Source organism: Lepidochelys olivacea (assembly GCF_965140295.1).
Source record: "Lepidochelys olivacea isolate rLepOli2 genome assembly, chromosome: 3".
NCBI lineage: Eukaryota > Metazoa > Chordata > Testudines > Cheloniidae > Lepidochelys > Lepidochelys olivacea.
Window position 1 is genome coordinate 143,805,044 of NC_140413.1, and position 22,656 is coordinate 143,827,699.

At 42.3% G+C, this 22,656-nt stretch overlaps 1 protein-coding gene across 1 annotated transcript; it reads right to left on the reverse strand.

Annotated features, from left to right (window-relative positions):
• Positions 1 to 1,366: 1,366 nt before the first annotated feature.
• Positions 1,367 to 20,543, reverse strand: QPCT (glutaminyl-peptide cyclotransferase). The gene is made up of 7 exons (XM_084624971.1): positions 20,169 to 20,543; positions 16,502 to 16,648; positions 11,951 to 12,232; positions 7,932 to 8,108; positions 7,279 to 7,378; positions 6,455 to 6,571; positions 1,367 to 2,888 (listed from the first exon to the last, which is right to left on the reverse strand). The coding sequence occupies exons 1-7, from the start codon at positions 20,337 to 20,339 to the stop codon at positions 2,743 to 2,745; spliced, it is 1,140 nt and encodes a 379-aa protein (XP_084481097.1). The 5' UTR covers positions 20,340 to 20,543; the 3' UTR covers positions 1,367 to 2,742.
• Positions 20,544 to 22,656: the final 2,113 nt, after the last annotated feature.

Below are 22,656 nucleotides of genomic sequence, written 5' to 3' on the forward strand. Positions count from 1 at the left end.
CCAGGGAAGGAGTGTTTCCTGAACCACTGGACCTTCTTGTCATGGCCAAGAATAGTCTCACACCCAGAGCTGAGCTATCGCAACCCATTGAAGTCAATGATATCTGTGTCTGCTCAGTGCCTTTCAGTTCAGGCCCTAAATAGGGAGCTGGTAGCAAAGTTAAGGTGACCATGTATTTCAAAAGGGAAAAAGGGACACTGCCTGCGGCTAGCCTGAGGACTCCCTTTCCTATTCCCAGGCTGGCCCGAGCCCTGTGTACCTCCCTGCTGCACGGCACTGATACCAGGCGCTTGCCCGAGCCACTTCCCCGCCCCCCCCCCCACCTCAATGCGCTGCTGTCCTGAGCTGCTCCTCTCCACCTTCATGGGGCCGGCTCGAGCCGTTTACCCTCCAGACCCACGTGGGGCTGCCCCGAGCCACAAATCCCCCTCGGCCTTCACTGCTCACCCCTCAGCCCATACAGGGCTGGCCTGAGCTGCTTGCCCAACCCCTCTCATGTGGGGTTGGCCTGGCCCAAGCCACTTGCCCAAGTCATCTCCCCACCACACGTTCCTCTATGCCCTGCTATGGGTCATACCACACTTTTTTTGGTAAAACTGGGCATTTGTTCCGTTTGCTCTTGCAAGCTTATGATGAGTTGGCAAGAGCGAATGGGACAAATGCCCAGTTTTGCCAAAAAAGTCAGGACAGCCGGGCGAGGGCTTAAAAAAGGGACTGTCCTGTCCAAAACGGGACATACAGTCACCCTTAGTAAACTGAATACAAATTTATCTTCCAGAGGAAACCTCAGACACTTCATAAAGCTGGTGGTGTCTGCTAGCGACAAAGGGATAAAAAGTGTAGCACTTTCCTCAGGAGCAGTGGGGAGCCTAAAATGCTCCATACTGATTTTGTAGGTCACACTTCAGACAGGAGTAAATTTTTATGGGTGAGTTTGTGTAAAACAATGAATAGACTTGTAGGAATTTTATAATTTCAGGCAGTTTCTTAGTAATAGCATCTAACTCCACATATGTCATACATGTTACAAATGCCAATACATTTTGTTTTCAGAGGCCTCACAGAGCATGAAACCACAGAAAAACCACTTTTTAAAAATTAATAACTTAGAAGCCTTTAAACTCATGGCAGTTTCTGTATCTTTCCTTTTTGTTAATACTTTTTCTCTGCCTAGTGGCATTGTATAGGTGTCTTAGCGTAACGTCATTTATGTTAAAACCTCAAATGATTATAACTTAAAATTGTTCTCTCCAAACCTGTAAAACACACACACTAGCAAAGACTCAAAATAATTTATTAATATGACAACGTTTATTGTATATTTACTTAAATATATGTTTATCTAACTTTGAAGTTGATTGTGCTCTGTTTTAGAGAATGCATCCAGGTTATAGAAGGATATAAAGTTTAAAAATCTAATTTAAAAAAAAACCAATTCTTGCCACTGTTACAAACAGTGACTTAAATGATTAAAATTGAAAATAATTTAAAATCCATCTTGTGCTGTTTTTACCTTTTGCATTTCTCTCAACTTGGACAATGAAAATAAAAGATCAAAATGTCATTTTCAGATTCTCATAATAGCACAATGCTGCAACTTTGGGTTGCAAACACTGCAAAGAAATGTTCAGTGCCTTTAAAGTTTCTATTGGAATTTGAAGTTATGGAAATATTGGTCTTAGCTTTAGAAAAGCTTATTTGTATAAAATCTAAAATACAGGCCAGTGCCCTGACAATTGTTATCACTCTTGGGATGTTTTTGTTCCTCATTGTGTGGTGTTTAGACTCTCATTCTTTGGACCCTTACACCTCCTGTAATGCTTATTTCATTAGCGCCACTAGTCTACATCTTGCATTGTATTTAAAAATATTTTTAAAATCCTGTAGTTTAAAAAATGCACCTAATTAAAATGTGATCAGTTCTGATTTTGCTTTGTGCTGCAATACCTCCCTCCCTGGTGGGTTCTGCAAGGGCTTATTTATTTTGGGACAAACTGTGGTTGACTCTACGTAGTATGTGCAGGAACTCTGCTCTTCCCTCCCTCCCAATATCCACTCTTATCTTATAAGCCTGCGCAAGGGCAGGGCATAGTTGTAGTTCGTGCCCCCACCTTGAGCACAAACCTACCACCTCACAAAGGATAGGACAGGAGAAGACGATATTTATGGTCCTTTCTCTGCTTCTCAGAGATTAAGCACAAGCTCTGTTGTTTTAAGCGTGCTTCACTCAGCATGACAGGAATTCTGGAAGCTCTTTCTGGGGTGGGGTAGCTCTACACCATTCTCAAAACAGGCATAATCTGAACACTTATGGTTGGTAATGAGTTCTGAATTTCCATCTTTGGACTTTAAAAGTTACTCTATAAAAACTGCAGCTAAACCCTAACCTAGGAAGTATTTGAATTCAGGATTGGGATTCTGTTTAGTTTTAATGTCTGGACTAAAAACAGTGATAGTGACATGTAAAAATTCAGGTTTCCCTTCTCTCTCCTCAGGTCAGATGGGGAGGACCAGGTTCTTTCCAGGCTGACAATTCTTGTTTAAAGGCATTTTTATCTGACTTAACTGGACTATGCCGCTAAAGACAGCTGACTTCTGACTAACCAGAGTTGTCACCACATCATGCTTTGCCTTTAATGCTCTCCATCACAGTTAGCTCCTGGTGAGAGATGATTAAGAACTTGATGCTTGGGGCTGGTAGCAGTATTTAAAACAGAGCAGTGCTTCAGAGCCCCTGTGCTATCACAGATTGAGATATTCTAGCACAAACACTTGTAGAATTTTGTTGAGGTTGTCAACGGTGGGTTTGTTGAGGTTTTGTTCATTGTCGTCCATGGTGTGCCAAACCTTAGGGAAAGGAGATGGGATCAAGTGAAGAACTTGAACTCCTGAAAGAGAGGATGGAATTTGGAGATAGTACACAAGCCTTTTGGGTGAGTAAATTAGCATGCATTACTGTACAAGTGGAGCCGCTAAACAATTTGGAATCCAGGGCTACAGTCAGACTATTACTCAATACACTGACTCCATAACAAACTGGTATCTCCACAGCTTCCTTCCACTGTTCCTCTTACCCAGCTTGTGACTACAGAAGCTCACCACTTACACTGTACAATTCCTAAAATTAACAAGGCGTCCAGCGACACCTTAAAGACTAACAGATTTATTTGGGCATAAGCTTTCATGGGTAAAAAAAAAAACCCACTTCTTCGGATGTATGGAGTAAAAGTTACAGATGCAGACATAAATAAATATACTGACACGAGGAGAAGGGAATCTTCTGTTAGTCTGTAAGGTGTCACTGAACTCCTCATTGTTTTTGTGGATACAGACTAACATGGCTACCCCTCTGATTTCTAAAATAGTCTTTCCTTCCCAGTGCTCTTTTTAAAAATACTTGTGACAATAGTTGTGGTTGGACTGTCACAGCAACTCTCAGCCTTGCAGTTATGCTCCTACTGTGCTTACCTGAGAGCTATGGAGAAGGATGCATTGTAGCACTGTAGCTTTCCCCCAGGGCAACCCTGAATGGGCCTATTGTACCGTAATGTTAGTAAAAAGAAAAGGAGTACTTGTGGCACCTTAGAGACTAACCAATTTATTTGAGCATGAGCTTTCGTGAGCTACAGCTCACTTCATCGGATGCATACCGTGGAAACTGCAGAAGACATTATATACACACAGAGACCATGAAACAATACCTCCTCCCACCCCACTGTCCTGCTGGTAATAGCTTATCTAAAGTGATCATCAAGTTGGGCCATTTCCAGCACAAATCCAGGTTTTCTCACCCTCTGCCCCCCCCACACACAGACTCACTCTCCTGCTGGTAATAGCTTATCCAAAGTGACCACTCTCCCTACAATGTGCATGGTAATCAAGGTGGGCCATTTCCAGCACAAATCCAGGCTCTCTCACACACACACCCCCAAAATACACACACACACACAAACTTACTCTCCTGCTGGCAATAGCTCATCCAAACTGACCACTCTCCAAGTTTAAATCCAAGTTTAACCAGAACGTCGGGGGGGTGGGGTGGTTTAGGAAAAAACAAGGGGAAATAGGCTACCTTGCATAATGACTTCGCCACTCCCAGTCTCTATTCAAGCCTAAATTAATAGTATCCAATTTGCAAATGAATTCCAATTCAGCAGTTTCTCACTGGAGTCTGGATTTGAAAGTTTTTTGTTGTAAGATAGCGACCTTCATGTCTGTGATTGCATGACCAGAGAGATTGAAGTGTTCTCTGAGTGGTTTATGAATGTTATAATTCTTGACATCTGATGTGTCCATTTATTCTTTTACGTAGAGACTGTCCAGTTTGACCAATGTAAATGGCAGAGGGGCATTGCTGGCACATATCACAGTGGTAGATGTGCAGGTGAACGAGCCTCTGATAGTGTGGCTGATGTTATTAGGCCCTGTGATGGTGTCCCCTGAATAGATATGTAGGCACAGTTGGCAACGGGCTTTGTTGCAAGGATAGGTTAGTGGTTCTGTTGTGTGGTATGTGGTTGTTGGTGAGTATTTGCTTCAGGTTGCGGGGCTGTCACTTTAGATAATCTATTACCAGCAGGAGAGTGAGTTTGTGTGTGTGGTTTTTGGAGGGGGGTGAGGGAGTGAGAGAACCTGGATTTGTGCTGGAAATGGCCCACCTTGATTATCATACACATTGTGAAGAGAGTGGTCACTTTGGATGGGCTATTACCAGCAGGAGAGTGAGTTTGGGGGGGGGGGGTGGAGGGTGAGAAAACCTGGATTTGTGCTGGAAATGGCCCAACTTGATGATCACTTTAGATAAGCTATTACCAGCAGGACAGTGGGTGGGAGGAGGTATTGTTTCATGGTCTCTGTGTGTATATATAATGTCTTCTACAGTTTCCACAGTACGCATCTGATGAAGTGAGCTGTAGCTCACGCTCAAATAAATTGGTTAGTCTCTAAGGTGCCACAAGTACTCCTTTTCTTTTTGCGAAGACAGACTAACACGGCTGTTACTCTGAAACCTGTTGTAATGTTAGTGGTGCTCTGTTCTACATACCAATTTTCCAGTTCCCTGATGAGGATTGGTTAGGGTGACTTACTTACCCCATTACTGCCTTGTAAAATGGAGCACCCTTTGTTCCACTAAGGTCTTATCCACATTACAGGATCAACGGGCAGTGCTTGATCCGGGGGGGGGGGGGGGTCGATTTAGCGTGTCTAGTCTAGACATGATAAATTGACCGCTGAGCACTCTCCTGTCGACTCCAGTACTCCACTGGAGCGAGAGGCGCAGGCAGTGTTGATGGGGGAGCAGCAGCTTTCAGCTCACCACAGTGAAGACACCGCGGTGAGTAGATTTAAGTACGTCAACTTCAGCTACGTTGAAGTTGTGTAACTTAGATCAATTCCCCCTTCTCCCCCCCCCCCAACGTAGACCAGACCTAAGCTACCAGCATTCCCAGCATGATGGCTCTGTAATGCTGGTTAGGTGAAAGCCTCAGGCACCAAGCCATTGGAGGAGTGGGTGTGGTTGTGGTACTTAACTGTTTTGGGGGAGGGACAATTAAATTCCTTCTCCACTTAATTTTTTTTCCCTGCATCCTGTTCCCTACCAGCCCCTTGTTTGCACAGCTTCCCAAAAGCAAACAGTTAAGATGCACCTCTCTCTGCTTCCTAACCATGATGTTAGAGGAGTTTGTCACCTGTAGTGTCTGGTGACTGTAGTGGCTCTTCTCCACCTTTTCACTGAGGCCTCTTTTTGGTATCCTTGCCATAGCTCATACATGAAAAGGTGTTTAACAGGCTATGTCTCAGTGGCACCTGCCCTGCTTTCCTCAACTATGAGCTGCGCCATACTGTGCTCACTGCCCTACTCAGTTGTGCATGATCTGACCTTCAGGGAAGCGTGGGCTGGACTGAACACCAGTTTTGCATTTGCCAAAGCCCTGGAGCTGGTTAGAGTAAACGCACAAGAATGGGAGATTGGCAACAGAAGCAGGCTGGGGATCAGGACAAGCCTCATAATTAAAGTAGGGAGGACAAATACTGGAGAAGCCATTGAAAAAATTCCTGGGATTGTCTAAGGCTCTCAATATCAGTTCAATCAAATCTCTAAGCCAAGTTCCCCTTTTATACTTGTGAATGCCAAGGTGAAGAATAGATTTCACTAATCTCAATTGTGCTGTAACAAACTGACTAGTGCGTGTACTGAAATTCCTTTGATCTCAGATAGTGAGAAGCTGTGCTTTTGGAAAAGGAAGATTTGTGTTCTTTTGCTATGAAATTTCTTTGGGGTCAGTGGTGCTTAGCCCCTCTGAAAATGTATTTAGGAGCCTCAGATTTAAGGAGCTAAGTTAGCAAATGCTGGCCTGTACACAATACTCACTTGCTTAAAATAAGCATCTGCCCCTAAAACTGCAGTAAACTCATGTGCTAGTTAGGAAATATTTAAAATGGATTCCAGTACCTCTTCTTAAAAATGGAATATGGTCATCCTCAATCAACCCTTGAGCAGCATTACCCCGGAAATACTGCCTTTCAGAAGGGTGATTCTTCAGCAAACCCAAGCCATGTAACTTTCGTTCTACAATTCACAATTGAAACAAAGTTTGTTATACTTGACAGTAAAATATCCTTCAAATAATAGTCAACTGAACAACTTTTCTCATGTAGTATAGGATATTTTTCACATCAGTGGAAAAAAAATTGGAAACAATTATGTGTGTTCCCCTGGCAGCAGTCAGTGGAGGATCCCGAGATGGCTGTTTCCCCATATGTAAAATGGGGATAACAAGCACAAAGGGTGTAAGTGACCTGCCCAAGGTCCCACAGTGACAGTCTTAGAACCCATGTGTTTTGGCTCCCATGCTCCTAGGCTACCCTTTGAGCCATTTCATTAGTGGTCACAAATCTACTAGAGTTTTCATAGCAGTTTTCAAGATCCTGCTAAAAGTTAGATTTTTTTTTTATTTCTTTAGTCTCACGAATGAGAAAAAATTAATTCCCAGATCATAAAACACAATTTGTTACCTGGTTCACATAATTCCAAATATTGGAAAACCGCCATAAGTGTTAGTAAAACAAAGAGTTTAGCAAGGACAATTTTACCAAAAACAAGCACCTTAAAAATTTTAATAACTTGCTTTGGTTGGAAGTGGCGACCCCAATTTTAGAGTCTGAACCTACAACTCTTTTGCATGAAGAATTCCTGTTGAATTCCAGGGGAGGAATGACCCTGCTGAAGAGGGCTTTCAGGCTTGAGCCCTTACTTTGATGGATAATCCTCCTTACCGATTGCTTGAAGTCTGTTAAACCATCGGGCAGTGTTTGAAAAATAATTGGGAAAGGTTGGGTTTGAAGCACCAATTAAATCCAGTAGCACAAACAGATCCTACAGGAGTAAAACAAAAATGAAAACTTTTAGCTTCATGAAAAAAGTCTTCTAAAGAAATAATGTGCCATACTGAAAATATGAGTACAAGTGACAGAGTAGGACTTCACTACTTCTCTCTTCACTAATTCTGAGCAAAGAACCAGTAATCAACTCACTATGTGAGAAGAGAGCTAATGAGAGGCAGGAGTGAGGTTTAATATACAACAGCACCTTTAACCAGGGGGAAAAAAAGCAGCGTGATTTGCAAAATGCAATGGGCCAGATTCAGACTTGGTGTGAGCAGTTGCAACTCACACTTTTTCCTGCAGAAAAAATAAGAAGTTGCCTCCAGTTGTCCCTGCTTTTTCCACTGAAGTGGCAAAGGAAGGAGAAGCAGAAAGCAAGTAAGGCCTCTCAAAAAAAAACCAAACACAAAAACCCCCCCTATGCTCACTTCTATTATCTGGTGGAGTTCTCCCTTGGTGGAATTTGGCTGATTTCACTGTTCTTTATTAGTTGTACGGTATTTAACTAGGAATTCATTTGGAAATTAAAAGGAGTTTTCACTTACAATGCTCTGTATTTGGTTTGTGTTTGTTGCACCAGGTGGATGGGGAGTAGATGCCATTTTCTGAGCTAAATGTCGTGATCCATAGAGGGAATCTGTAGGAGACCACCGCACAAAGGCTTCTTCGCCATCAAAGAAAATCAACTGAAGTGAAAGATCTGGCCTGGAGGCTGAGCTGGTCTGTTGAAGAATGTCAAAAGCAATGTCATATTCAATTTCTGTGGAAATACACATTGATATAGGGTCCGATCCTGCAGCTCTTTCTTATGAGTAGCTCCTTTTTAACAACTCACATAAAAGGACTACCACTCTTACTCAAACTTTCGCACATCTTTAATCTCCCATACCTATACTGTGGTATCACGATAAAGGCTGTCATGTGCCTTAAAAGCAGCCTGTGTTGATACAATTCCTTTATGAGGACTCTTGTCGGTGGTTAGAAGTTTCACATCTCTGACTTGTATGAGGATGAATTCAATAACTTGAGAGAGGTCTACAGAACAAGGTGGTTGAAACATTTAATATCATCTGAGATTAGCATTTGTGGTAATCCTTAATGAGTTCTGCCTCAGCAAGCAGACTCATAAAATGAGCTGTAGTTTTTGTCATGTTTGTGTGTAGTGGTTCTCATGAAAACAGTGAGGAACAAAGCACTATTAGTCATTAAAATAGTGACATTTCTTTTTCTGCAGGGTGACGTGCAGCCTTAATCTGACCCTAAAATCAAAGCACAGGATGTGTGTCATTTTGGGGCTCACCCAGACCAGTAAAGGGTTCTGTCACTGCCTGTCTTGTAACTTTGGGTGCCTTAAAGCTATGTTGCTATCCTGGCATGGTGTTTTAATTATTTAGGGTGGGGAAATTTCAAACAGTATGTCTTAATGCTGTCCCAGTAATCCTAATGGCTCAGTGTTTGTCTTTTCTGGGATTGTGTAATGCTAGGTGCTTGGAGCTAATCTCGTAGGGTTGGGTGGGAATGCAGTCCCCCTCATGCCTGATTGCTTCACCACTCTGCTGTGAGGTGGAGCTAAATGTTGCAGCACAAATCATGAGCACAGCTCTACACGTACACAAATACACTGACTCAGAGCCGCGGTCTATATACATAAAGACCATCAAGTTCAGAATGTTACAAGCTTTCATAAAATACCTTACTTGGCATATTTTTATACACAATAACACTGTACACAACCAATTGATTCCGTTGCTTACTCTTTGGGATTTTGACCCCCTGTTCTCCCTTTGGAGTGTCTGGACCCTGGTTGCCACATTATGGAAAGGGAACACTGTGGCATCAACATACCCAAGCAGGTATATTGACTTGTGTCTAACCAAATTCTCAATATTTCACTGAAGAGGGCTGTGTGTGGGCTCTGCTGAAACTTGAACTAGCTGATTGTCATGGTTATTTTGTGATGTTTGTACAGGAAATAATTTTAGTTATGTAGGATATTGAGTTTCAAAACTGATGAAGTGAAACTTGCTACTTGAGGCAAGGCGAGTCTCCGGGCTAACTCAGTCAACACTGAGAACCATGGACGTCCATGGAACCAGCCCAGTATTTACGGTCTAGACCAGGTGAAGGCTTGAGGATTACCCTGACACCTCAGGTACTCCGAAAAGTGTCTCAAAGACCCTTCCTCTTCAGCCACCAACAAAAATCAAGGCACTGCCATCTGCAGAGAGGATGACATTTGTATTTAGGGCTGCAAAGGAGCTATCCATGTGGAATGTCTTCTCTTCCACCACATGTTCCCAGCACAGGTGCTGTCTACCTGGGGCCACATCCTAAAATTTTCCACCATCACTAATATCAGGTCTGTTCCACCCATATTAGTAACTTTGGGACCCCTAGTCTAGAGAGTTGCCATTGGTGGTTTTACCATTGTACCCACTAATCCTACTCCAAACAGAGTTAACAAGCTGGCGGTGCCCTTTATGCACTAAGGCTCCCAACCTTGCTACCACTGGAGCTGAACCAGGGTAAACAATAGTGGGAAACTTAGAAAATTTCCCTTGTGTAGACAGGGCAATATTGATATCCGCTCTGCTGTGAAACACCTGCTATTTTGTAGAGATTTCAGTTACTCCTCTTTGTTCTTTCCACTGCGAGACAGACCTCTTAGTCGACCCAGAGCTCAATCACCGCCATATGTATACCAGGAGAATATGAATTAAAGTAACTCTAATTTAAGAAAATTAGTATCCATGGCTATGATTTTTTTCTGCTTAAAATGTTCTGTGTCTGAATAATGTAAAAAGATATCTATGAACAAGAGTATTTTAAGCTTTATGTAAATATAAATAAATTGGAAGAACATGGAGATAGAAATCACAACTCAAAGTCACTGTATATTAATAGATTTGGCCTAGAACATAATAGGCTATTATGCTACCACAAGTAGAGTCAAAAGGTCATAGATAATGTATTCATCAGATGAATCCCAAAATACTTTGCTAACAGATTTCACAGGCCATCATTTGTAGAAAGTAATTATTTCACCCACCTTTAAAATACTCCCTCTTCTTGAGATGGAAAATTGAAATTAAATACTGACTTAGTACTTGCTAAAGATTCAGACCTCTAAATTGGTACCAGGATTTGTTTATATAAACAACTGTGCTAGTTCATGCAAAAAAAATCAAGATTTTTTTAAATGACAGTTCATTAATATATGCCATGGGGAAATAATGTAATATAACATACTTAGTTTTGTGATAAAAAATATTGGAACACTTCCTAATGTTCAAATCCCCAAATACGCTACTAACACTAAAAGGTACAATATCAGCCTTTTGGAACAATTGCAGCCATAAAAACAATGTTTAGATTACTTAAATACTTCACATCAGAACACAACAAAATCAAACTCTATCATCTGTACTTTGAGATTGGATCAGCTGATCAACTTTACATATGAAACCCAAGCATATCTATTACAGGAGTGTTTTATATCTGCATGTGTGAAATAGTAGATAAGGCACTCAAAAATATGTAGTATAGCTCCTGGATTTTTAGGGCCACAAACTTCTTGTGCACTGCAGCTGGCCCTAGTACCAACATACATCCGCTCTTAACATGCACCAGACAACTTGATATATATTATACTCCCTGTATTATGTCTTCCCATAATCCAAGACCACCCCATACTTAATTCTGAATAATTGACTTAGATTAAAACAAAACAAGAAAAAAAAGCCAGAAGTGAAGTTGCCATTAGAAGATGGTGTATGTATTTCCTCTGTAACAGGCTGCTGTAACTCTCACTCTCCCTCCAAATGGCTGCCTATCTCAGAAAACAGTAGACTTCCTAGAGATTTAAAAGTGCGGTATACACAAAGCAAAGGCCTAGCAGTTACAGAGAGAAATACACCATACCCTTCTCAATGTCTTCTTGAGTGACTGGGCTTGGTGCAGGAATTACTACATGGCATTCTATGGCCTGTGTTACAGAAGAGATCGGACTAGATGTTCATAATCTCTTTGGGCCTTAAAATCCATGCATTTATGATGATAGCTTTGATATATTGAATTATTCACCCTTCACGTGTAATTATGAAGCGTTATTGTGTTTGTGTTGTTTAATCATTCATTTAATGGTATCAGACTTAGAAACCGAGATTATTCGTGTATCCTACATCCTGAAAGCTGACACTAGTAGGTTACTTTTTTAAAAGCATGGTTCTGTATACCTGTGGTTAGAATTCTTTTTAAAAGTCTCCAGTCTTCAACTAAGTAAAAATGTATTATTTCCATAGCATGCTATGGAACTGCTCAAACCTCTCTGATACCATTGTGCATCTATCGATGCTTCCTCATTTTTTTTTATGATGTGAAGTTAAACTCTTGTGCAGTAATAGACCTGGGTCCCAGTTCTGCTCCCCTTTAAAATCAATGGGAGTTGTGCCATTAACATCAGTAGGAGGAGGATCAGGTCCATGATCATTGAGAACAACAATACAGAAGCCACATAAGGCTCAGCTATCACGGAAGCATGCAAAAGAGAAAAAGAAACAAGTACCTTAATTGACTGAAGCCGGCTGTCTAGGGCACGTGCTAGCTCCAATAACATAGCGCAGGGCACAGCTGAGTCAGTGGCTCCCACAAACACTCTGCCATCCCACTGTGGACCGAAGTATTTTGAGTCATGGTGGCAAGCAAGCACCAGATGGCGCTTGGCAGAAGGATTGAGGGTGCTGATGATATTGGAGAACGTTCGGTATCCATAGGGCGTGTATCCCTGAAACGTATCTTCTTTGACTACCCAGCCAGCCTGCAAACTTTGAATACGGCGCTTGATATGCTGGAATTGTAAAAAAAAAAAAAAAAAAAAAAAAAAAATCACATTAATATTGGTAAGCATCTAACAGACGTTTGCAAACAAACTATATCAGTAGCTAGTTTACAGTATTAGCTTTTTAATTTTTCTGTAAGGGCCACTGTAATTATAATAAGCATTTTCTATCACCAGGCAGCTAATGGGACTGAGTTCTGCTTGTGGTAATCACCATCTTTGTTTCACTGCTACATTCTCTTCCTCCACTATCACCCCATTTGCTTGGCCTCTCTCCTGTTGTGTCTTGTTATATGCTAAGATTGTAAACTCTTTGGGGCAGGGATTATCTTTTAGTATATGTTTGTAAAGTGCCTAGCATAATGATCAGTGATGGCAGCCTCTAGGTGCTACTGCAGTACCAATAACACTGTTTGCTTTCTACAAGAAATGTGCCTTACAAATAGCAAGTGACTTGAACGAGGCTTAAGAGTTCAACAGGAAACAACTAAATAGTCTCTTCTCTATAAACTGAGCAAAGAATGGAACACTGGAGAACAACTAAAATATAATTCAATGTGAGGGCAAAAATGAAAACAATGGAATCTGTATAATAGACCACTCCTATTAGGCAATGTCCTGCCTTGAAAGATTGCCTCTAAAATATCCCCCCCAAATGGATCCAGTACAGAGGGTTCTGCATCATCTTTATTTGAGAAGACCATCTGTGTTAAGCAACTTATTTTTATTGGTCTCTTAAGTATTCTCTCAAGGACATATTTCTCTCTATTTAGATAAATAGTGGAAAAAAGCTTCTAACTGGGGAACTAGCAGACAGTGAAGAGCCCGAGCCAGCTCCTATTAAGATCAATGGGATTTTTGCTCCCACTGAAATCAATAACAAAAGTGTCACCTTGAATGGTTTCCATTTTGTTCTGGGTAGCGTTCTGAAAGTTCATGCAGCAACAAGTATTTTACCCTTGTCCTGTTTGCAAACCTGCCTTTGGCATCAGTGGGTGTTCTGCAGTGGATTGATAGGAGTATGTAGTTCTAGCTGTACATCTCGACCCCTGGACTGAATTTAAAGTGGAATTTGTACCTTTCCACAGAATGGAATGGAGCTTCCCTGCAGCTCTATTATGTTTTAACAAAACTCTCCTCTCCGTGCTGACAATGGAGAGTGTTTCTATGTTGTCATAAGGATATTTTCGTACATTGTTGTTACCCATAGCAGCAAAGATCCCCCACTTGAACATGCCATGTGGTTACCATGCCTCAGACTCTGCTCTGCTATTTTTTCCTTTAGTTTGGCTGACAGCCAGTAAATCACCTAGGTACCTCAGAACTAGATACTATGGACACTCACTGCCATTGAAACAAGCTTCATTTTTCCACGCCAACTACAGATTGGCAAGTTCATTAATTGGACACAATGGGCTATGGTGGTGCTGTTAAGCCACAGCCTGCATGGCTGGTTGGGGGCACAGAGTGGTTCCACACTGGTGAGAATCCCAAGAGGTGTTCTGGTTGACTCGGTCACCCGAGAGCAGAGACTATTTACAGGTGCCATTTGGATACCCCTCATGTGCAGATTCAACTCTGCTAGTCAGTATGCCACCTTTGAACCCTCTTCACCCACTGTAGAGTCTCCAGTAGCTCCAGCAGTAGAAGACTCCTGATCCTTGCAATTGTGTTGAGCAAGGACAAGGGTTGTGCTGGTCCTTGAAAGGGGTACAAGGTGGGCTGGGGAAAAGACCCCTTGTGCTCTTTCCCCTTATGTCTGCATCGATGCAGAACTAGCTACAAATTAGCGCTTAGATTACTCTGTTTACATAAATGTAGCAACAAAAAATAGAGTGGGAGTAAATGGTCAGTTTTCAACATGGCAAAATGTTAACAGGAGGTGCGGGAGTCAAGGTTCCATGCTAGGCCTGGTGCTGTTTAACTACTACTTGTTGATTTTAAAAAGATGGACTATATAAAAGTAGGTTTCAGAGTAGTAGCCGTGTTAGTCTGTATCCGCAAAAAGAAAAAGGAGGATTTGTAGCATCTTAGAGACTAACAAATTTATTTGAGCATAAGCTTTCGTGAGCTACAGCTCACTTCATCGGATGCATTCAGTGGAAAATATAGTGGGGAGATTTATATACACAGAACGTGAAACAATGGGTGTTACCATACACACTGTAACGAGAGTAATCAGGTAAGGTGAGCTATTACCAGCAGGAGAGCGGGGGTGGGGGAACCTTTTGTAGTGATAATCAAGGTGGGCCATTTCCAGCAGTTGACAAGAACGTCTGAGGAACAGCGGGGAGGGGGAGAAACATGGGGAAATAGTTTTACTTTGTGTAATGACACAGCCCCTCCCAGTCTTTATTCAAGCCTAAGTTAATGGTATCCAGTTTGCAAATTAATTCCAATTCAGCAGTCTCTTGTTGGAGTTTGTTTCTGAAGTGTCACCTGCGCATCTACCAATGTGATATACGCCATCATGTGCCAGCAATGGCCAATGTACATGGCAGAGGGGCAAACTGGACAGTCTCTACGTAAAAGACTAAATGGACACATCAGACATCAAGAATTATAACATTCAAAAACCAGTCGGAGAACACTTCAATCTCTCTGGTCACTCGATTACAGACCTAAAGGTGGCAATCCTTCAAAAACAGACTCCAACGAGAGACTGCTGAATTGGAATTAATTTGCAAGCTGGATACAATTAACCTAGGCTTGAATAGAGACTGGGAGTGGATGTGTCATTACACAAAGTAAAACTATTTCCCCATGTTTACTACCACCCCCCACTGTACCTCAGACGTTCTTGTCAACTGCTGGAAATGGCCCACCTTGATTATGACTACAAAAGGTGTTTTTTTTTTCTCTCCTGCTGGTAATAGCTCACCTTACCTGATCACTTTCTTTACACTGTGTATGGTAAGACCCATTGTTTCATGTTCTCTGTGTATATAAATATCCCCACTGTATTTTCCACTGCATGCATCGGATGAAGTGAGCTGTAGCTCATGAAAGCTTATGCTCAAATAAATTGGTTAGTCTCTAAGGTGCCACAAGTCCTACTTTTCTTTTTATATAGAAGTAGTTTCACTATCAGTAAGGCCATTGTAATCAAAATGTCACCTAGCTAAGACTGAATCTCTCTAGTTAATGTATTAAAATATCTGTCCAGTCATGGCACTGGGTGTGTGAAGGCTGAGTCCCTCTCTTTGAGCCTCCTGTCATCTTCAATGGTATCTTCAGATCATGGCCCAGCTGATGCAGAAAGCAGCTCTCACCAGCAGCATGTAACTCACTTTTTGGAAACTGATTAGATTTCTGATGGCAGTGTCCCTTTAAATGCCATAGGTTTTTAGGGCGATTTCTATATAACTTTATTATAGTTTCATTCCTTTCCTAAAGTTCCCCAGGACTGTTATAGAAGAGTGACCAAGACTAGGCCTGGTTCTAGCACATACATGCAACTCCCCTGAAGTTACTGGAGTTATACCAGGGCTGCATTTTGCCAACAGTTCTATTTCAAAGTTCTACAGCACCTTTCTTCCAGGGCTCCCAAAGTGCTTTAAAAGCATTAATGAATTAAGCCTCATGTTACTCCTCTGAGATAAAGAACTGATATCCCCACATTACAGATGTGGTCATTGAAACTGGAAAAGTAAAGTAACTTGCCCTGGGTGGCACAGTGAATAGGTGGAAAGACAAGCAAAGGAAGCCCTGAGTCCTGGTCCTATGTACCTTTTAAAAACACTGTAGCTTCTTGATAAACTATAGTAATCCAGAGCAGGCAAAATGTCAAATTGCATCATGGTCCTACCCACCACTAGATAATCTTTGGAGCAACTCTGTAAGCCCTTCCTCCTCAAAATCAGTAAGACCTCTTCAGGGAAGACATTTAACTTGCCCCTCATGTGAAGTTCCAAAGGCAACTGTGCAAAAATGGCATGTTTGTGTGAGCACAAAGACATCCAGCTAAGCTGATTTTAGGTTACATGGAGTACTCTCACTTACATATATATTTAACATTGATTTTCTTTCATACATAATACTTGTTGGAGCTGTGTAAAATTAGGGAATAGAATTTAAAGTAGATTAAGTTTTGGGCCTGTCAGCCTTGATATTGTGTCTTTATGGATGACATTTCTCAGTCTTCTGATGGTAGTGGTCTTACTGAATGCAGCAAATGTGTCTCTACACATGGGTGGCCAGAGCCTCATACACTGAGGGCACTACCAGAATACAAACAACAGATGATATCCTTAGTGTGTCCAGAGGATGTAGTCTCACCTGACGCACAGCATAATTTCCTGGTGATCCTGGGTATCTCTCTATCAGTATAGGGTGCAGATCATTTTGCCACATTCGAGAAACATCTGTGTGTGCTGCAACTTGCCGGATACCAGCAAAAGTTAAAATACTTGGTTGGTGGGAGTACTGCAGAAGGAAAAAGAGGCATCTATTATCTGTTAGGTAGTTTGTGTTTTCTTTAATATGACAAACGTGATGCTATAGAATGCAAACAACATATTGTACTATATTAACAATATATTGAGTGCTAATCCTATTTCCTGTGGCATCCGCCAGTAATAAGGACAACAACCCCTTAGGAGCGTGGGTCTTCTCTCAAAGTTGACTCTAAAAATGGCAGTATAGGGTGCAGATCATTTTGCCACATTTGAGAAACATCCTAGACACTATTTGATCTATCCCTCTCCAGCATTTAATGATAGACCTGATTAAGCTCCATTAAGAGTCCTTGTTTCCAGTTGGTGATTCCTTGAGCTGTCCTCACTGCTGAGGAAGCCTAGGGGCGGAGCCTTAGCACTTATGTGGGAACAGTTAAAGGCAACTTAGCAACTACACCAGCAGTGAGGTTCCCCACTACCTGCAGGTATCCCTGAGAGCTGGAATGGAACCTCAGAATGTGACGTAATACCAATGGAAGACAGCAGCAATGGCGGCAGCAGAGAGACAGCCGTAGCAGGGGACGGCAGCCACTGGTGACCGAGAGAGGAGGGAGAGAGAGAGCAACAGGAGTGTAGCAGCTTGTTGGAGTTTCACACCTTATGGTGTGAAACTGAGGCAAAGGACACTGCCCAAAACACTGTGGGGTGGGTGTTTGCCTGTGGTCACATGCTTTTGAATTATGGTTGTGGTGTTTTCCCAAACAAACATTGGATCCCCTTTTAATAAAAGTTTTCTTTTGTTATCCACAGATTCAGAGCTTGCGAGAGGGAAAGTATTACCTCTTAGAAGTGCCCAGCCACGGTGTTTCATTTTTCCAGACGACTGGATGGGGGTTGAGCTGGTTCTATTTTCTGTTGCTAAGAGAAACTCCTAGAGCAGTGGTTTTCAAACTTCTTAGACTATGTACCCCTTTCCAAATAATGTAGTCTACCACATACCCCCATCTGAGATAGGATCATAATATACCTATGATTAGACTGCATTTTATTTAGTAGGACTAGGCATTGTCCGCCATTACAGTGTGTAATAAAATGCATTGTCCGCCATTACCCTTTGATGAGAGCTTGCGTACCCCTAGGAGTACACATACTTCAGTTTGAAAACCACTGCCCTAGACAGCGAACCCAGCTATCGTTGCTGCCAACTCCACCTGGTAGAAGGGTTACAGTGATGAGGGGTGGGGTTGAAGGCCTGATGTTTTTGCTGAAATCAATGGCAACTGGATTCGCTTGGTAGATAGGACAGAGTGAGTAGAGTGGGTGGGTGGGGTAAAGAGAGGGAGAGTATGTGTGGTGAGAAAGAGAGCTGGAGAGAGGCACTGATGCTGCTTAGCATTTTCTGTAATGACCAGTGTAACCATGGACTCAGCCTCAATTAGATATTTGCTCAGTGGTCTACAGTGTTGCCCCTATGGGTTACATCTGGAAAGATAAATATGAATACATAACAATGAGCCAAACAGAATTCTACTGGGCACAGACTTTTTTTTTTTAAAGTAAAATAATTAAAACAAATGGTAAAATGAGGATGTGAGAAGATGACAAAGGGGAAGTTAATGAAAAATAGAACAGAAGGGAACCTCTCTTGCCATCTTGTCCTGGCCCTGGTAAATTCTGACTGCAGCCCTGTACATCATTGGATGTTACATCAGATTACTGGAAGACAGTCAATTCTAGATGAACTTCGGGCTCAGATTCTTTACAATCAACTCAAAATGGGTCTTGAACATTTTTTCCATTTGAAAGTCTTGGAACACTTGATTAAATTAAACTTGAAGCTCTACAATCTATTATATTTCATGTGACTCAAATAACTTCTGCATGAAGAAACCATGTTTGTGTTTCATAATCAGGCCAAATAACGGTTATATTTTGAGTGTCTGCCTGTATTTTTACTGCTGTATTATTCTCTCTCAGTAAGTATTAATCCTGAGATCTAACTAAAAGAAGGCTGAGGGGAGATATGATTGTTCTCTATAAATATATCAGAGGGATAAATACCAGGGAGCGAGAGGAATTATTTAAGCTCAGTACCAATGTGGATATAAAAACCAAAAGAATATAAACTGGCCGTTAGGAAGTTTAGACTTGAAATTAGACTAAGCTTTCTAACCATCGGAGGAGTGAAGTTCTGGAACAGCCTTCCAAGGGAAGCAGTGGGGGCAAAAGACCTATCTGGCTTCAAGACTAAGCTTGATAAGTTTATGGAGGGGATGGTATAATGGGATAGCCTAATTGTGGCAATTAATTGATCTTTGACTATTAGTGGTAAATATGCCCAATGGTCTGTGATGGATGGGGTGGGATCTGAGTTACTACAGAGAGTTCAGCCAGCCACCCAGGAAAGGTGAGTCTTGCCCACATGCTCAGGGTTTAGCTGATCACCATATTTGGGGTCTGGAAGGAATTGTCCTCCAGGGCAGACTGGCAGAGGCCCTGGGGGGGGGTTTTGTCTTCCTCTGCAGCATGGGGTATGGGTCACTTGCTGGAGGAGTCTCTGCACCTCAAAGTCTTTAAACCACGATTTGAGGATTTCAGTAGCTCAGACATGGGTTAGGAGTTTGTTGCAGGAGTGGGTGGGTGAGATTCTGTGGCCTGCGTGGTGCAGGAGGTCAGACAAGACTATCATAATGGTCCCTTCTGACCTTAAAGTCTATGATTCTAATCTTCTTATTGTAATTGGTTTACATTTTTTTTTTTTTTTAAGAAACACAAATGGATGAAAACACTGGATGAAACAAAACATGCTAATATCTTCTTTCCAAATAATGATGCAGCAGTTCTGTTGTCATTATCTGCTATAGCCCCTACTTATATGTTCCATGCTAGACAGAATTTACTATTTTAACAGAGCCCTTCTTTTCCTCAGACCAACATATAATACTCTCTGAATCATTTTAATCTCTCATTTTCTTTTTTTTTTCCCCACCAAGTTCAACAATTCTCTGCAAAATGTTTCTCTTGTTGAGTTGCCAATGCTAGGTTAGTGTGAATCTCATATCACAATAACACATTGAGAAAAAGAATTATCTGCAGCCATTAAATTATGATGAAGGGCATGTTATCTCTTTACCTGTCTGAGTCTGTATTATGTACACTGACAGTGCTCTCTAAATAACAATAAGCTAAGATTCACTCTGATCTCTATGTTGTGGGTGGCTCAGAGAACTTAGCCCATCCACCCACACTGTATTATCACAACAGCAGCTCTTACACTGAAGACAGAACCCTGATCACAGCCACAGGCTGCACAACAAAGATGCAATTCATGCCGATGTCTTCTCTTACAGGGAAGGAGTAGGGATCAAATGAAAGTGTCTGTCTGAACTCCTCTTCCAGAAGCCTCCTGACTGAGAGGCAGGCCTGGTTTAAACAGCTCAGCTGCTGATCTCCCCTCCCTCCCCACACACACATACGCCAAAGCCACACTGCATTTAAGTGGGGGTGAGAAGACAAGAACCAGTTTGAGAAATACAACTGTGACCCACCTTCTCCTGTGTCCAGTTTGCTCTGGCTTCCCTCCCATCTGTCAGCTGAGAGAAGGTGACTGTTGCCAGGTAAAGTACCCCAGCCAGGCAGAAAGATGCTGCTGCCTTATTACCCCTGCTTCCCCCCGTCATCCCTCTTCTGCAGCTGCTACTGCTCTTCTTCCTGTGCATGAGTCAGTAGCTGGAGCAGCTTCTTCTGCAGTCCACCCCTCCCCTTCTCCCTCTGCCTGACTAAGGATCTGGAGGTAGGAGGGGGAAAGGGGGCAGTCCTGGAGAAGGGGTGGGGAGGAGGGAGCTTCCCAATGATCTGCTGCAGGAGCAGACGCCTGACTATCTATGATTCATTCAGCAGCATCTACCCTTTTACCCAGCTTTTCCCAGTTCATTTCCCTTCTGAAATGAGCCCTGTCCCTAGCACCACGTCAGCAGCATCAGGAGAGTGACTAATCCCCAAACCCTCAGGCAGTGATCACAACAGGATGGTCTCTCCATTCTCTCCCATGTGTTCCCTCCCTGATGTTTTCCTCCAGGGTTACAATGAGGCTCTGAGGGCTTGTGTTTCTCACTGGGAAAAGTGAGGAGAGTTGTGAACTGATTTGTGAAGTTCTTTCTGAGTGGAGATTAAAAAGCTGTTTGTTTTTACAGACAGGGTGTCATTCAAAGGTGCCAAGTTCCAAACAGCTCCTGTTGGCATCAGCACTTTTGAAAATCAGGCCACGTACTTCAGGTACATTAATAAGGACTTAGCAGCCTAGCTTCAGGCCCCTATTACTGGAAGTCTTGGCCTTATTGTGTAAATAGTTAATGATGATCAATGTTCAGTGATTGTTTTGTGGCAAATCACTGGCACTACTATGATGGGTCTCACACTCTCTCTTGTTGGGGGGCAGGGGGTTTCAGGGCACTATTTCTTACCCCAAACTGGGGTATTAACTGCCCCACTCATGTCCTAGAGGAGGAGAGTAGAAAGAGAGAGGGACCTACGCCCCCCCTCTACTCTGGGTCCTAGCCCAGGGGCCGTAGGGATAGCAGTAAACCACTTGAACTAGCGATTCCATCTCCTGGGCTACTTCCCTCTCCTGCCCTTCAGCTTGTGGGGCTTCCTGCCCTCCCTCTGCACAAACGAGGTGTCCCCTTACCTTGGGTCTTGGTGGTTTTAGCCCACCACAGCACTTCTCCAAACTCTCCTCTGCTTCCTTCCAAACTGCTCTCTGCTCCAGCACCAATTCACTCTGCTTCAACTCCTCCAAACTGCTCTCTACTCCAACATCAATCCACTTTGCTTCAACTCCTCCTCTTGTCTGATTGAAGCAGGGGTTTTTTTTAATCAGGTTACTGGCTTCAGGTGCTTTAATTAATTTATAGCAAACTTTCTTCCCTCTACAGGGAAGAAGGCTCCAAAAAAACCACTCTTCTGCTACCCTCTGGCCATGCTGTATCACAGTTTGTACAATGTCTTGAAAATGTAAATATCTATATACGTGCAAATAAGTTACTTATTATTATATATGCTGTTCTACATCAATTGTTATGTCAAAAGTGGCCAGAGACACTGATTTTATGATTAATGAGTCAAATTCTATTTTCAAAATGTTTAAGTTTGGGGATTGCACTGGTATCTGCTATACATTTTTCTAGGATTTTTCCCAATATTATGAATGCAGGATCAACTGACAATTGAACTATCACCATCCTGGATCCAATTTTGAATTAAACCCCTGACTTTGCTTGCATCACTGAGGCTTGGTTTGAAGCCTCTCCCATCACATTTTCGCTCATTCAGTACTCAAAGGCTATTCAATACAAACTAAGAAAGATCCCTGAAAACAGCAGAAGAGGATAAAAATAGGAAGCTGTCCTGCTGCCCGCCAGCATCAAATATGGAGACATTCCAGCCCAGAAATCAAAACCTTTAAATTTATCCCACCTGGTCTCTGAGGCTAAGGACAACAGGAAACTAGGACCTTGTTGATCTACCGACTTCTGGACAAAAGCCCTGCAGACTTCCTGGAGTAACAAATGAATTGTGGTGTTTCGATGTTGCTTGTAATTATTAGAATTGGGAGCACTGGCTGTTGGGAGTTTGAAAGGACAGGAAAGAGGGAGGAGGAGTTGAGAGGCTGGGAGAAAGCTACAGAGGGTGCAGCAGCTGCTTGGTAAAGAGGTTTCCATTTTGAAAATAAAGTTCTGTTGAAGTTTGTTAGTACCTTGCCTGGTTGATACAACATGGATATATTTACCACTGTGGAGCTGGAATTCCCCAGGGTCATTATTTGTTGGTGACTTCAACCTAGACAATACTAAGGATGACATAGCATCCAAAATCCTCTTCTGCATGGAAACATGTAATTCATTTGAACCACCTCTAGTCCTTCACACTCAGAGAAGAGACATGCTGGAGCTGATCTTCAGCCTAAGAGTGGCGCTCAGGGACATCATAAAAGTTCCACTCCACAGGTCTGATCACCACCTCCTCCAGGCCAGTATC